The following is a 16,505-nucleotide window of genomic DNA, read 5'->3' on the forward strand; positions in this document are numbered from 1 at the left end:
TTGTTCCAGGTGAATTGGAAATTTTTCATGGTACATAATGGCAACATACAATCTGTTCTTTCCACCTATTATTACACAGTACTTATATAGCGCCATCATATTACGCAGCGCTGTACAAAGTCGATAGTCATGTCACTAACTGTCCCACAAAGGAGCTCACAATCTAATGTCTCTACCATAGTCATAGGTCTTTATTATAGACTAAGGTCAATTTTGAGGTGAAGCCAATGAACCTTACTGTATGTTTTTGAGATGTGGGTGGAAACCTACGCAGACACGGGGAGAACCTGCAAACTCCATGCAGATAGTGTACTGGCCGAGATTCGAATCTGGAACCCAGCACTGCAAAGGCAAGAGTGCTAACCACTGAGCAATCCAGCACATGTTCCATGGCTGCTCTCATTATGAACATTTGTTATATGATGCCATCTAGTGGTTGTTTATGAATATTGCCCAAAGCATCTACAACAAAATTGTTAGTCAACTTTTTTATGTTAAATTAAATGTTGTTTTAAATGTTAAAATCCTAAAGAAGATAAGTTAACCTTTTAATGTGTTTAGTTGCGGTCCCATGACCACAAACCCATCAGGGTAAGGTGTTGTGTTTTAAGGACAGTGGGCTTAGACTATCAGCAAGCCTGGTGTAATGCTCACAGTGAGGCTGGGAGGAGTTGCAGGGGCACATCTTCTAAAATTACCATACATGTACATCAGTATATCACAAAATTAAAAATGTAAGTGTTTGAGGATTGAGCATTCCTTAGCAGATTACATTTGCATCACCCTAGATACCACACGTGCTGCTGAGTTATCAAGATAGAACTATGATCCAATGAATAAAAGTTGCAGGTTAAGTATATTTAGTAAGTAAATGGGCTAGATCAGAGGTGTCTAACCCCAATCCTTGTGGGTTAGATGAAACCCTGAATGTTCATATAAACTTAAAGAAACCTCCAAAGACCAGTGACACCCTACAAGTGATAAGCGTTAAAAAAATACAAAACAGAACCTACCTGCAAGCCAATGGCCTTTTAGCTAGTATAAAAATTCCTCTGGTCCCTGGGCTGGATTTTGCTGGATGCCCCCATGCCAAAAAATGAGATGTAACATTTTATTACAGGAGAGGATTCTACAATTGTGAGTGGCTGGAGATAAGACCGAGGGTATTTTGAGTTCTTGCACCAAACACATGGGTGGTCACTGTGTATATGATATGCCCTGAAGAAACTATTCAAGAGGTGGAGCACCTGGAACATTTATTTGGTGGTAAATTGGAGCCAAAAAATGAACAGAAAATATTAAGACAAAGAAGAAATAAGGAAAAAGGGGGAGAAAATCACTCATCCAGAATGAAAAAATTATAGGAATATAATGCATGGTTTTATTGTGATAATGCGTGTTGAAGGAGCCATTGATTAAAATGCATTTAGTGTGTTTTGGTGCAGGAGAACCAGGCCTTTCCCTAGCAGCCTCAGCTTTCATTGGCTAGAATAAACTAAAAACACATTTTTTATTCATTTGTGGCCCCTGTATTTGTTGCAACAGATACTGAGGCTGCTATTGCAGATTTTTTTAATATTGCTGGTTGCTTGGCTGTCATGTTAATTAAATGGCTCGGCAGCAGGAATAGTGAGGCTTTCTAAAGCTATTACTAGAGAGTCGTTTAGGGGTTAATCTTTTTTCAACAAGGTAAATACAAAAATATGAAACACTGAATACACATATTGTGGATTTGTGTAGTCTGTGCCTGTCTATCCTCCTTCCCACATATGTTGGGGTTGGAATAACCTGATAAGAAGAAAGTAATGGCTGTTATGCCTCAACGAATCGAGAGAAAAAATGTAGCTGGTAATATACAAAATATGATCTCATACTAATAATTGCAAGTTTTTTTACAGTATAATGTAACAATCTGATTGGCTGACATCAGTGTATAATCAACCACAGATATAGAATTAAGTGCTGACGCTGACATTTTCTGGATACGGGTAAAGAAATGCCGGATTCTCCATGCCTGACTCTTCCCAGATGGATGATATGGAAATGAGCACTCCCTGGGGTGAGTCGTGTGAATTGCTGCTGGAACTGTTGCTATTTTGACTATTGTACCCATCCAATAAAGATAAGTACTAACAATTAATTAAGCAGAGCCTGGGAGTTTTGTGTCGTTCTATAACCCTTCCTGACACTTGTAGTCCCACAAATACTTCCATCTTCTTACAAGCCCTTGACCAAGCAAAAGTTGGGTGGTGCTACTTTGGGGAACACTTAGGCACCTTAGATGCTGTGCTTCACCCCCATCATCCCCCCTCTGGGCTGTCAGGCCATTGTCCTTGTAAGAATGTCCTAAGACAAATGTCTTAGTAAGAATGTATTTTCCTATAACACTGTGCTTTGTGTTCCATATTCCACACCACCTTATTCTGTATTCTCTTGTAAGTTATATATTTCAAATCACCTAATTTTGTACTCTGTGTTCTACAGTTTTTATCCCACACTGCCTCATTCTGTAAGTAAAGGGTGTTTAATAATATTTATTGGTTCTAATGATATTGTGCGTCCATAAAATTATCTTGCAGAGTTATTTGGGAGGGGGAGGAGCAGCGGTTCTGACACTCTGCACTCACAGTATGTCCTCAGTCTTCTGGGCTGAGTAATGCTGAGCTCGGGAGACTGAGGACATCTTATGGCAGAAAAGAGGTACTGCAGCCAATAGCACTAATACGGTGAGTATTGCATTTTTTTTTAATGTATGTATTGTATATTTATTCTAACAGTATTACAGTATTATTTAAATATCCATAAAAGTTCATTTATAGCGCTTCTGCTATTCCTCAAACAGCCCAGTCCTAATAGGCCACAACCTGGTCACGTGACTGTATTCTCGCCACGCCCTCCCAGTACTAGGTCTACGCTGGTGCTCGTGACTGGTCCCGCCCCTTAGTCAGTCAGGAGTACAGCGAAGTCATACACAACCATGGCGCCAGCAGCAGGCCGTCCGTACCAGCTCGTCATATTCGGTGCTTCCGGCTTCACCGGGCAGTTCGTGGTGGAGGAGGTATCCCGGGTGGCGGATGGAGGCGACTTTAAAGGCCAGGAGCTGCGCTGGGCCGTAGCTGGCAGGAGCAGAAAGAAGCTGGAGGAGGTGTTGCAATGGGCTGCTGACAGGCTGGGTGAGACACAGCGCAGTGTAATGAGGGAATGACAGGAGCTGCCAATATATATACATACATACATACACGAATACAAGTATGTATATATTGGACTGGCTGTGTATTTCTTTACATGGGGAGGGGTGGAGGTTTCTTGTTCTGTCCATTCAGTCATCCTGTCAGGAAGTTGCCCATGGCAACAGCCAGCATCAGTGTGTGATGTTTCATCAATTCACGTGTAAGGTGCGTATACCCGCACAATTTTACATAAAGATGGATTGGATCCCCCCTGTGGTTTGTATCCATCCTCCAGGCGTCGGCTCCGTCTCTTCTTCTTCCTACGTCGCTTGACCCAGGCGCGAGATCGGGTGACATAGGTTGGAAGAAAAACTTGCCAATCTCACGCAATTTTTCTCTTTTCACGCAAAGGCTCCTTCTGCAAATGCCCAATTATCTTGCACCAAGTGTGCAAAGCCTCCCAGGATACCTACGTCACGCATCCCGGGGGGCTTTGCATTCCTTTTAATTCTCGATCACCTAGGCGATCGAGAATTGGGGGGCGGTGCTGCACCCTTTTTTTTTTTATCTATATATATATAAAAAAAAGGGTGTTGCACTTAAAATAAAAACAACAAACAACAGAATTTTTACCTTACGTAAAAGTGTTGTCTACCTGTTTATGTAAAGTGGAATTTCTATCTTTAGGTACGCTTTAATGTCAATCTGACTTTTTTGTTGTCACAAGCCAACACATTTCAAGGGTTCAAATGTCCCCATTCATCAGGGCCCCAAATAACACAACAGATTGTGATGAACATACAGTGCTGTGTGTGTATATAGTATAGGACAGTGGTCATCAACCTTTTTGGGTGTACACCCACTATAACATTGCAGTACCAAGATACTTCTGCCAGCTTTGTGCTTGATTGACCAATCTGATTTTCAGATCAAATATTTCTTTTCCTAAAACATGGCACACGTCTGTATGATATCATGCCATGTGGGTCATGGGGTAAATTAAAGGACATTCACAGGCAACTTGTTTATGTAAGGACCCCAATTTATCTTGTGATCAGAATAATGATTGCTGGCTGTTTTATTTGATTTAGATCATTTTATTGGATCTGTCATCGAAAGTGGAAAGTTTGCATAATTCAAAGGATATCTAGCTTCACAGAATAAAGTCATCTGCTTCAGGCAACATATAACTAAGTGGTGTCTGTGTATTTTACATTCTGCAGGTCATTTTATTTTTATATCAAACCAGATTTCATCATTTGCTTTTTGTCCAGAAACAAAGACCTCTGGAAAACCTCTTTACCTGTGGCTGTATATGACACAGAATAAGGGATCTGATTTAGAATTGGTGCCAGGCCCCGCTGTGACGTTTTCGTTTTTCTTTGTAGCCAAGCCGCAGCTGAAGTCCATTGACATTATAATCTGTGATGTTAAGGATTCCTCCTCCCTGGCTGAAATGTGTAAGAAGGCCTCTGTTGTTCTGGACTGTGTGGGGCCTGTAAGTATTAAACAAAGAATGCCCATTGATGTATATCTGTAATATGCAAATATCTTTGTTGGTACAGGGCTTGGCCTGAGAAGTTGCTTTAATTTGTAATCAGGATCTAATCTAGAATGTTCTTAGTACTGTAATTAGAATGTACAGGGCGTATACAGCAAGCTTTTAATTAGCATTTGGAAAGCTTTGAGTAGCTTTGTTGAAAATTATTAACCACTCCTTTAGTACCAATTTTGATTGTTAATTTGAGATTTAAATGTTAATGATGAGGATTACTTTCAACAAAAAAGAAGCTTTTATTAGGCTTTGGGTCGGTTAACACTGTGGTGCACCCTGCACATTTATTGTGTTGCAGCACCATTTGTATTTATTGCCACCCTAATGCACATTCCAACACTGTTGTGTTATAGTGTACTGCAGCACATGCATTTTATGTAAACTGAAGGAAGAAAAAAGTAGTCTTCACTAACTAGCTGCTTGTTAAAAGTTATAATGATTATTTCAATGCTTATCTGATATTTTAAAGCTAGGCAGATAGGAGTTCAAGCTGAGTGGCACAGGAGGAGGTGAGCTTGTCATTGTGCTGCTTCTCTTCTCACTGTGCATTCACAATATAGTGCAGTCCAGAATGACCTAGTCTCCGATAGAGTGGATTAAATGAGGATAGGCATCACACTGAGGACATCTAGTTTTTTTTATATCTAGAAGTACTTCAGGTATCAGCAAGAGCCGGTTTCAATATTTTAACTTTTGATGGGCTAAATATTTTTTCCTTGTTATTTTTGGCTGATGTTTAGCTTTAAAGCCTTCAGCAAAACTGCTCGAACGAGGCTGAAAGTTTTGTAAATATTTAGTAAGAGCTTGCTGTGCAAACCACATTCATGCAACTGCATCCTATATGCACAGGGCCCAAAGAACTTTACTAATATTACAAGCTGTACTTCAGTCTGCTGACTTCGCATCGCATCTGAAGAATGAAAACTTGAGCAAACCAACAGAAATTAAATTCCATCATAGTAAAGGACACATGTTTTGTAAACAACTCTGTGGTCTGTTTAGAAAAGGCACATTTAACTTGTGTTTTGACTTTAATCAGAAGAGATCCAACATTGTTCTCAACAACGTTTAACTTTTTGTTTTTTTCAATATTTTTTTGTCTTGCTGGGTAACTATTTTGGCTGGTTTGTAAGTTTAGGTCTTTGCAATCTAGAGGACCCCTTAGAGGTAGCATGAGATGAATATTGTCCATGCAGTGACAGTCCTATTCACCCTGTGTCATATCAAATGTCAGAAAAAAAATGGATGATTAGGCAGTGAGAAGCCAGGCATATATCAGATAAATAAATGAACTTTGTCACAAAGAAATGTGTGACCTATAGACTAGAAATCAGGTGATTACAAAACTCATGAGAGGTATTTTATCTTATTTGAACTCAATTACCTACTATAGTTCAAAAGGCAAACTGCCTTCCACATAATATGCAACTTTGTACAGATAGCAAATGGACTAAGGCCAAATGTCCTGTATGCTCATTAATTTATATTTGGTTTTAATAGACACAATAATGTTCATTTCATAAACCCCACAGGTAAAGAACATTCTTCTATGATTTTTTACAGTTTACTGCCACATGTATTACACAGAAGGCTCTTAGGTTCGAGGATGAAAGGTCCCTCTTAAGCTGTGTACACACTTGCAATTTTTGTCCTTGGAAAGGATCTTTCACGATCCTTTCCAACGACAAGGGAGTGCACGATGCATGAAAGATGCTGTATATACAGCACCGTTCATGCTCTATAGAGAGGGGAGGGGGAGAGCGACGGAGCGGCACCCTGCTGTGCTCTCTCCCCCTTCCCTTTCATTAGGATCAGTCGTCGTCCATCGTCCGAACGACCGACCTGCCCGATCCAAGGACGATGGACGACCGACTGTACACACGGCAGATTTTCGCCCGATATTTGGCCGATGCCGATTATCGGGTGATAAAAATCTGCCGTGTGTACGTAGCTTTAGACTACATAGAATTCTCTCTAGAAAATTATATGAAAAAAGTAAACACACGTTTTCTTTTTGCTGTCTGTATACTATTGAAAGCTTCTTGTTCTGGTGACAACTCCCTAAAATGTGTTTTGTTTTTTTCACTTTATGTCCTGCTGACAGCAATCATTTAGAGTTGGTATAAGTCTGCCAGGGCACTCTCTGTATAAAGTGTGTATGTTTTCCCTGTGTTTGCATAGGTTTCCTAATCTTTCCTGGTATTGTCCCTTACAGTAAACTTCACTGTCTGTACAGAAGAGTACAGAGAGCTGGTGAAGGAAAAGAGCAGCTCAACAGAATGGAAGAGTTATGCACTCATCAGTGTGCTGCTTCTATATTTAATGTCCAGTCTCAGGATGGATGCAAGGAGAGGTCATGCAAGATAAAGTGCAATGGCAGTAGAAATAGATCAGTTCCCTTTTTCTTCTAGACAGAGCTATATTAAACTGTCTGATTCCCCGGATTGTTTAGACATAAATATACATATTTTGCAGTGAAACATCTCCCATATTTTTTTACCTGTGTAGTTAGTTGTTTGCCTGAAGTCAGGCTTTAATAAAATTAAATCAGGGTGAAAGTGCAGGAAATGACATTGCTAACTGATATGATAAGATGCAAGTTCTAACACTGATCCTTATCCTCATGTCATTGCCTATTTAATATCTGTTCTGTTTGCATGTAGTTGTCCTTACTTGTCACTGGCTTCATTGATCAGTCACTAAGTATGTAATAAAATAGTGATAAGTATGACAGATGTGGGATTTGACTCAATATTATTTCATGCTGAGTTGGTACATTTTATCTTGCACCAAATAAAAAAGCTTGTGTTCCTCAGTTTCCAAACTTGGCAGCTTAACACCTATATAGTCTTTATTAAATGGGGAGTTCTTGTTTTTAATTGAAGTAACTTATTACCCCACAGTGAATTCCAAATGATATTATATGAACGAAAAATCTTTTTTTGTGTTTACTAGTACAGATTTTACGGTGAACCTGTGGTGAAAGCTTGTGTAGAAAATGGCGCACACTTTGTGGATATAAGTGGAGAACCCCAAGTAAGTGTGATTGTGTTTCTGATTGTAGGGTGTCCCATAATTTTGACAATGTGTTTGGGACACCCTAGCATAACATATACCAGAGACATTATTGTTGAGCTTTAATTGCAACCTTCATAGCTTATCATTCTCATTTAAACATTATATTTTCCATTATATGAAATAATAAATCAATATATATATATATATATATATATATATATATATATATATATATATATATATATATATATATATATATATATATATAAAATGTGTGTGTATGTATGAACATTCCCTTCCCATTGTAATAATATAGTATTAGTATGTGCTAGTTTTTCCTTACTGTTATATAGAATGTACAGAAATTAGCTGCGTATATATATCATATAACATACCCTAATATATTTTATTAATTCTGCCTGCTTTGCACAGTTCCTGGAATCAATGTATATGAAGTATAACAGCCAAGCAGAAGATAAAGGGGTGTATGTTGTCGGCAGCAGTGGTTTTGACTCCATTCCAGCTGATATTGGTGTCTTGTTCACCAAAAACAGCATTCAAGGTATTGTATATTGGAAAAGGTTACACATAATTTAAAAGTGATCATTGCATAACAGTGATTATTACATTTTTTTTATTGTTTGAATTTAAGATTCAATCAGGGACACTGGTAACATAAAAAAATCATAAACACATTGCCTAAAAAATATGCTGAATGAAGCATTGTTTGAAATGCCAGACATTGCTTATTGATATCCCGGTGTGACAAAAACGTTAGTAACTGATGTGATGTTACAGGCATACTTATAGAAGACCAGGATCTGAAATATTTTCTGTCCTTTCTGCTTTAGTTTTTACTTACAGCATGAGCCTGTATTGCCTCTTGTTTCTTCATACTGAGTAGGTAATATTCCAAGGGACATCTATACCTGGGTGTGTGTGTATTATGTTGTTTGCAATATTCAGCTAATAAAGTTAAGCTACAGTCTGTTTAGGTTCATGTTTGCACATTATCACACACCTTGCACAATGATACCTTTCAGTGCTTGCTATATGTAGCCCTAAATCAGATTCCTATTTTGGGACACAAGTAAGGAAAGTATGGGAGGTACGGCATAGAGATTGCCCCACACAGGAGTTTTTCACTTCTCATGGGACTGTTTTCTTTCTGCGATGATAGACAATGACAAATATTTTTTTTCTCTCTAGGTACCCTAACAGCAGTAGAAAGCTTCCTGTCTTTCAAGTCTGGATCAGAGGTCAGCTTTAGAGGGATTATTCACTTTTCTATACTCCCCTATATTATGTTAACAGTTTACCTAAAATATCAGCTTGAAAGTGAATATTCTACAAATTTTCAGTAGGTCCACATAGCATATTGCGTCTTCCCATCCTGTTTCTAGTTTATTACCAGCCCCCTATAGGATCTGAGTTTGGGTTAATAAATGCATTTTCCGCAATCAACACTTTGCTCAGCCATTGGCTTTCAAACCCAGCCTTGGTTAGTAATGGTCACAGTCCTTATTGACAATCAAGTGTTTAACAATGTATTATGTCAGTTTTAACTATGATCACATGCAGATTAGAGACACAATTCCAAGCCTACAAAACATCACTGTGTTTACCTAGGTAAACAAAAAATTATCTTTTACAATGGCATTCAAAAATATACAGTTGGCATTCAAAAATCCTGCCATCAATAATCCGGTTCTTTCAGATTTCTGGCATGGATTACGTACCGCTTTTTCAAATTTACACAGTTTTCTGGAGGCGCCGTTCATGTTTTGATGGCGCTGTACTCCAGAATCTGCTATTGGGTCTTGCTTGCACGTGCTTTCCTGCTCGTTCCTTCCTATTAATTTGCTGCTGTATAGCCCCATTATGGATTCAGCTACCATTTAACGAACTGTACAGGTAGTAATTTTCTGTTAAATATAAATGTATAAAATCCAAAATTTTTGAAAATCCGGCACTCCTCAGGTCCGGAGGTTGCCAGATTTTTTATTGTCAACCTGTATAGGCATATCTCTATATAATCCCAAAAAGAATACTGAAAATTGGCGCAAGTGTACATTTATTTTATTATTGCTTGTAATCTCCTTCTGTTATGATTTCTATCATATTGTTTTTGTGTTCTTTGTAGGGAACGTGTATTCATGATGGAACATGGCAGTCTGCCATTCATGGGGTTGCAGATCAAGGCAATCTGAAAAATCTTAGGAAGCAGTTGGCATTTAAACCTCTTCCAGTTGTTGGTAAAAAATTAAAAAGAAGGTTTGTGTTTTTTTTTTTTTTTTTTTCGTAGTAACCCACACTAAGTGATGACAGATCAGCCAAAATGCATGTAGTTGACTGAACTAAGTAGATCTGAACCCTGTACAGAGAGGGAGGGAGATCTCCCAAGCACAGAAAATAAAGCAACAATAAAAAATCTGACTCTGAAAACCTTAATAAAAAATAGTGGATGTAGTTAAACATTTTCTAAAGTATAGAGAAGTCTAAGGCCTGGCTGTCGATGTTACCATAGATGGGCAACCCAGGCTTTTTGTCGGGTTTTGAGGTACCATCCCGTTTTTTACGAATGATTGGCTCAAGATATCCGCAGAGCCAAAGACTTAGTAATGTCCTTCCCATTCTTAAAATGTTTGATGTTCCCGATTCATGTGTTTTTTTTATCCTATTTACAGTCACGTCACGATGTTCAGTCCCTACTCAAATATACACGTAATCCCTTGTCACACACCACTTTTGAGGGGAAATATGACAAAAACCCATTGGGTAAAGGAATTATCTCTCTGATTTACAATTCTTTGCTCTCAGCAGAATTGTCAGATGAATCGGTGTATGCAACTAGATGGGAAGAGGACATTGGCAGAACATTGGATGATACACAATAGGCACAGATCTGAGACATAGTGGCACACGGTGTGGTCCACACTGGCTTCCATTAAAATTGGCTTGCATTAAAATTGCTAATGCGATGGTAATTGGTCCCAGTTAGATTGGAGAAGTTTAATCAAACAATGTCCAATTTGTGTTTCAGGCAATGTGGTGAATTAGGTACGCATTATCATGTATGGTGGACTTGTCTAAAGATTAGACGCTTTTGGATAGGGGTATACCAACTAGTGTACACGCTCCTGGGATGAAACATGCGGAAAGACTCGTATGAAACATTGCTACTATTGAAACCCAAAAACTGTACGAAACATCAATTTGAGCTTCTTAATTTTTTGTTTACCTCTGCTAAACAAACACTTGCTAAGGCATTGTCTTCAAGCACTTCTAAAGTAAAACACAAGGCCAACTGGTATTTCCCTAATGAACTATTGGCAGCCAAACTGAATGACACTATGGGTACTTTTCAAATGATGTGGTCGCTCTGGATAGATAACTATTTGCCGGCCGATTTTAATTGAGATTTACTTTTACTTTAAAAGGTTTCCTTATTGTGCTCACCCGAGTGAATAATGTTGGGTATATTTACCTTTGGGTCCTTATCCTCTCGATATGTATTTTTCCATATCCCTTGTTTCCCTTTCTTTACCTCTTTTTCTCCTATACTTCTTCCCTCCTCCCTTTCTCTTCTCTTCTTTTTCTTCTTTTTGGTTGGGTTTCTCCTATTCTATATTGGTTGGGTTTTTTTCTTTTCTCTTTTTTTGTGTATGTTTGCCAATAGTAATTTTGGCTGAATCGAACTGTTGTTTATGGTATGACATGATTCACAGTCATCGTAATGTTTGATTGTTTATCCACCATAGGTGAATTGGACAAAACTTCACACTTCCCTCTTTTTTTCTTGTTAATGTTTTGTATTTTTTGGTATTTCTTTTTTTTTCCTGAAAATTTGTAAAACCTTTATTCTCAATAAAAATATTGAAATAAAAAATAAATACTATTCTGTATCTCTACACATGTTGCTGATCATCATTTGGTGGCAGAGATAAGCTTGCTGACAAGTTTTTTTGCACTGGACACACTTCTAGGAGTGTCTTATCGGCTGCACTCTGGCGTTACTTGCTGCGCCTGCAGATTTTTTTAATAAGCTTAGCTCTGTAGCTTGAAGATCAGTGAATCTGTAAAAGGACAGGTAGGTTGTTGTTTTATTTTCAAGCTGAGTTATTTAAAATATTTTTTATCCAACAGTAAACGATTACTTATTCTTATGGAGACCTAAGAGCCTTCACATCACTGTTCTGTTGTTACAAGCAGTTGTGTGTGCATTGGTGCATTTCATTGTAAATGGCACCCCAACACAGCACATTTGTGGGAATGCGCCAACATACATTGTGGTACACTTATTTATAACAAAGCTTCAGGTTTGATTTTTAAACTGCAGTTCATTTAAGTGGTTTGTCATATGTATACATATGTATATAAAATAAATATCTGCTATATATAATATCATTTGATTTATAGCATATTTTTCTGGTTATGGATTATACCATTACACTATGTGCAGTTGTACACTCGGTTTGAAGTTGATGGGTTTAGCATCAGATATTTACTGTATGTTGTCTTGTTTCAGGGGTGCAGTATTTTACAGCAATGAAGTAAAAGAATATGCCATTCCTTTCTTGGGAGCCGATGCATCCGTTGTTAAAAGGACTCAAAGATACCTGTATGAGAACCTGCAGGAAACTCCTGTAAGTTGTAGCTTCTGCAAATCTCAACGCATCTAAAATTTTAATTATACACAGGAAAGTAAATATGTGTTGTGAAATACAAAAATTATTTGCATTTTGTGACCATATCTTGGTTGCTGATCAGTAGATCCACATCTATATTATGTTTTTTTTTTTTTTTTTTGGTAGTAGTAGTAAAGGAATAAGAAAATAGTTTTTACACAGATTTTGGTGTTTAAAATTGGTGTGTAAAATGGGCTCATTTACACTAGCAGCATTGGGTCACATTGCCCAAGAATGTGCACATATTACGTTCACAACAAGGAACTCTGGTGTAAATGCATTTATTGATTAAGCTGACTGCTTTTTTTCCCCCTAGGTGCAGTATGCTGCCTATTTTGCAGTGGGCGGTCTCACTTCAGTTATCACATTGATGTTTGCTGGATTCCTTTTCCTACTTTTCACTAAGTTCAGCCTTGGACGCAAACTTCTGATACAGGTAAGTAATTTCTTAGTTGTTAGTGCCCAGTAAAATTGGTGTTAGTTATCAAGCTGTGTAAAAGATGTCTGACTTTGCTGTCATAGCAAATCAGATTGCATGCAATACTGTAAAATAACTGCACAGTCCGATCATTGTGAGGTAGAGGACTACCTCTTTACTTTCTCAGAGCCTCCAGCAAGGAGTGAGCAGCACCAAAACTAACTCCAATCAGGGCAGCTGTACCTTAATCCTAAACATGGATTTATAGTTATGAAGTTGTATGCACATTAGTGCCTGGCTCATAGTCAGAAAAGTGAACTTTAAGCTTAAGGCTAAATTCCATATAAAATGATCTATGCCTAGACATAATTTACACTTCTAAATATTTTACATGGTGTACCATACCTTCACTTTTTGAGTAAGCTCCACTTGCTGCTGCTAAGTTGGGTCAAATGCCTCACTCATCCTGTAAGCAGTGAAGTCTGAATATGCTGTATCAGATTGGAGACATTTATTTGGAGTGTACAAATAATGCATAAAATACAGATTAAAAAGGAATTGTGTACACTAAAAACAATGCCTTTCCGCACTTGTCACAATATCACCAGCAGGAGCTGTGAACATGGGGTGTAGTGAAAAAAACAGATTTGAGTAACTGTGCTTTCCTTGGTTGTGCTTGGTTGCACAACATGCGTGTAGTACATATTGGGATTATATACATAAAAGGTCTGTGATTTATTAGCTCACAGTGTGTTCTCAGAACTTTTTCCCTGTGCACCCTGATGTTTCATATTGCTTTGGATAGGTGGTGAATGGTAATGACCTTTTAAACTGCAATTCTCATCTACCTTCATGTTAGTATGTACAGTATGGTAAAAAAGTAAGAAAATCTCAGAAATATTTGACTTGTTTTTGTCTGCTCATTGTTTTAACAGTACCCCAAGTTTTTTTCCTTTGGGTATTTCTCCAAAGAGGGACCAACACAGAAACAGGTAACACGAAAGCTCATTAATATTGAAAAAGAATAAAGTGCATGTTTTATATATGTGTAAATATATATGACAGTAGGTACAAAATTTACCCCAAGGACACCTTTATGCTTTCCATACAACCTGAAACCTATTTCATGTTATCAGTGCCTGTTAGATGATGTTGTCTTGATATAGGGGATATCCTAACATCTCTGTACTACTAGTGAGGCCTGACAGGAAGGCATTTGCAAAGCCACCTTCTCTGCACCATCTCTCCTCTTTTTATAGGTTAAATGTGAATGAATATGGCTTTGGACATACTGTGTGTACAGTAGAAGTTGATTTGCCTGCACTCAAGTCCCCCAATTCAGTTTAAATTAAAATAAATTACAACCAGCTCATGGTAACAGTCTTTGCTGTATCTGCTTGTTTTGAATTTTAATTTGTTAATATTTTGTGTAAATGTAATGCAAAATTCTAGTGTTGTTAGTTAACACATGAATTAATGTTTGTTAATGAAATGTATTTACAGATGGATGAATCCTCTTTCACAATGACATTCTTTGGAGAGGGCTACAGTGAGGACCAAGATCCTCAACAAGGGAAGCCTAATTTAAAAATATGCACACAGGTTTCAGGACCAGGTAAAACCTTTGACTTTTTTTTTTTTTTTTTTTTAGAAAAAATGTATCTGTGCAATAATGTTTGCTTTTTATACAATTAAACATTTCATTTTATTTGCATATTGGGACTTCTTTACTAAACTCAGTACAACTTTGCCTGTGTTTTCTGTAGGATAAGGCAGATGTGATGTAAGTGATGCATACTCCTTGTTTTAATCTGTTTTCAATGTTACCTCCCATTACAGAAGTTGCCTACATTACAACACCAATTGCTATGGTACAAGCTGGAGTGACTATTTTAAAGGAAAGGGATTCTCTCCCAAAGAGGTTTGTGTATTGTCATAGATATAATAAGAATTATCCAGTAAAAATATTTTTCCTTTTGCAGTTTCATTTTTTATTCATCCTTTATTAACAATGCTGAATTGCATGTTTCGTTTCCAGCCAGAGGTACATTATAATAAGTGTAATTTACTTCGATAATGTTTGAGATGACACTGCATTGTACCTTTTAAGAGATCTGGTAGATGTGAAAGATCAGGAGATATGGACAGACCCACTTATGCTCATTCAAGAACCTATCTAGAAAAACAGAGAGGGCTTATGCACATGGGCATCAGAAGTAGAGGAAAGTCTAGTGCAGTTTGTTTCTTTGTTGTTCTAAGCTGCATTAGTACATACATTAGCTTGTCATATATGTTGGAGAAAAGCAGTTCAAATGCCTGTGTACAACAATCCTAAAACAGTATTTACATTTTCTGCAGATGTTAAAATCATTGGGCCACTTTTTTCCACAAATGTAAGAGTACTACTTGTAAATTATTTTTTTTAAGTCACCTTTGTTATTGCAGGGGAGGTGTTTACTCACCCGGAGCAGCATTTTCCAAAACCAAGATTATTGACCGACTGAACAAGGCTGGCCTTCACTTTAATGTGATTAGCAAGACTGAGGTCTAAGCATTGTTGGCACTGGGACGATGTGCATGACTAGGGGATAACTAGAGCACTTAGACATGAATCTTTATAATGCTTCCTGTCCTTTATTTGTAAGTTGAAGCTAATTGCACTAATTAATGGAATATAGTAATGCTTTCTGTATTTTTCATAACTATGCAGTAACTTGCAGTAAACTTTGTCTAACCTATAAAATATTGTAATATAATATATTCTGGTATATGATGTCTTATTTATTGCTTCTTGTAAAGGTCGGTCTGAAACAAGCATATCATTTCCCAGAGGGCAACAGACATTCCCACCTGTCTGTCCTCTCATGACATAAGCGTATGGTACTGACCAGACACAGAAATGCCACAGCTGGCATGATACACTCATTGTTACCCTCCTGTGCAGCAGTAAGCTCTGTTTTCTTTAAAATATATAAATACAGTGTTGCCTCGGCTAACAAAGATAATCCCTTTCCGGAATCACATTTGTTAGCCGAAATGTTGTTAGCCAAAACGTGATTTCCCAAAGATTCTATAGAAAATCATTTAATTTGTTCTGGATGCTGCCCACAATATAAAGATAAGTTTTGAACAGCTTCCCAATAGGAACAGTCTCAATATATTATTAGGCAGTGTGGTGTCAATTACTGTATAAAATCCCCACTATAAGTTAATCACAAACAAAGCAAAAAAAAAAATTTATGGAGGCTAGACATTCATTAACTTCTGAAGCAAGCTGTGCTTTGATATGCAAAAAGAAACAACTGCAGAGTTTGTCTTGGTCATTAAAGAGTTTTAAGATGTTGCAGAAGAACTCAGTCCCCCTAAGATCACCCACAACCTTAGCTGTGTTTAGCAAAAGATTTTTTTCTGCAAGTTATGCAAACCGCCCCCTCCTGCCATAAGGCCTCCATACTGCACACAAGCAGCAGGGAAGACCCATTTGTTCATCTGTAAAGCGATGTCTCGCTCTTACTTTCTATTACAGGAAGTACTGTAAATTCGTCATGCAGTATGTTATCAGGTGTACATTTGTTGGCCGAGTCCATATTTGTTAGTGGAAAAAAAAATTGTTAGCCAAAAAATTTGTTCGCAGGACAATTTGTTAGCCAAGGTAT

The 16,505-nt window shown here is 37.7% G+C and overlaps 1 protein-coding gene across 1 annotated transcript; it reads left to right on the forward strand.

Moving 5' to 3' along the window:
• Positions 1–2,924: 2,924 nt before the first annotated feature.
• Positions 2,925–15,607, forward strand: SCCPDH (saccharopine dehydrogenase (putative)). Its single transcript, XM_072409333.1, has 12 exons — positions 2,925–3,173; positions 4,559–4,668; positions 7,681–7,761; positions 8,176–8,305; positions 8,953–9,002; positions 9,887–10,017; positions 12,272–12,389; positions 12,748–12,867; positions 13,785–13,841; positions 14,353–14,464; positions 14,689–14,770; positions 15,295–15,607. Exons 1-12 carry the CDS (start codon positions 2,978–2,980, stop codon positions 15,398–15,400), a joined length of 1,293 nt encoding a protein of 430 aa, XP_072265434.1. The 5' UTR covers positions 2,925–2,977; the 3' UTR covers positions 15,401–15,607.
• Positions 15,608–16,505: the final 898 nt, after the last annotated feature.

Source organism: Pyxicephalus adspersus, chromosome 4 (genome assembly GCF_032062135.1).
Source record: "Pyxicephalus adspersus chromosome 4, UCB_Pads_2.0, whole genome shotgun sequence".
Taxonomy (NCBI): Eukaryota; Metazoa; Chordata; class Amphibia; order Anura; family Pyxicephalidae; genus Pyxicephalus; species Pyxicephalus adspersus.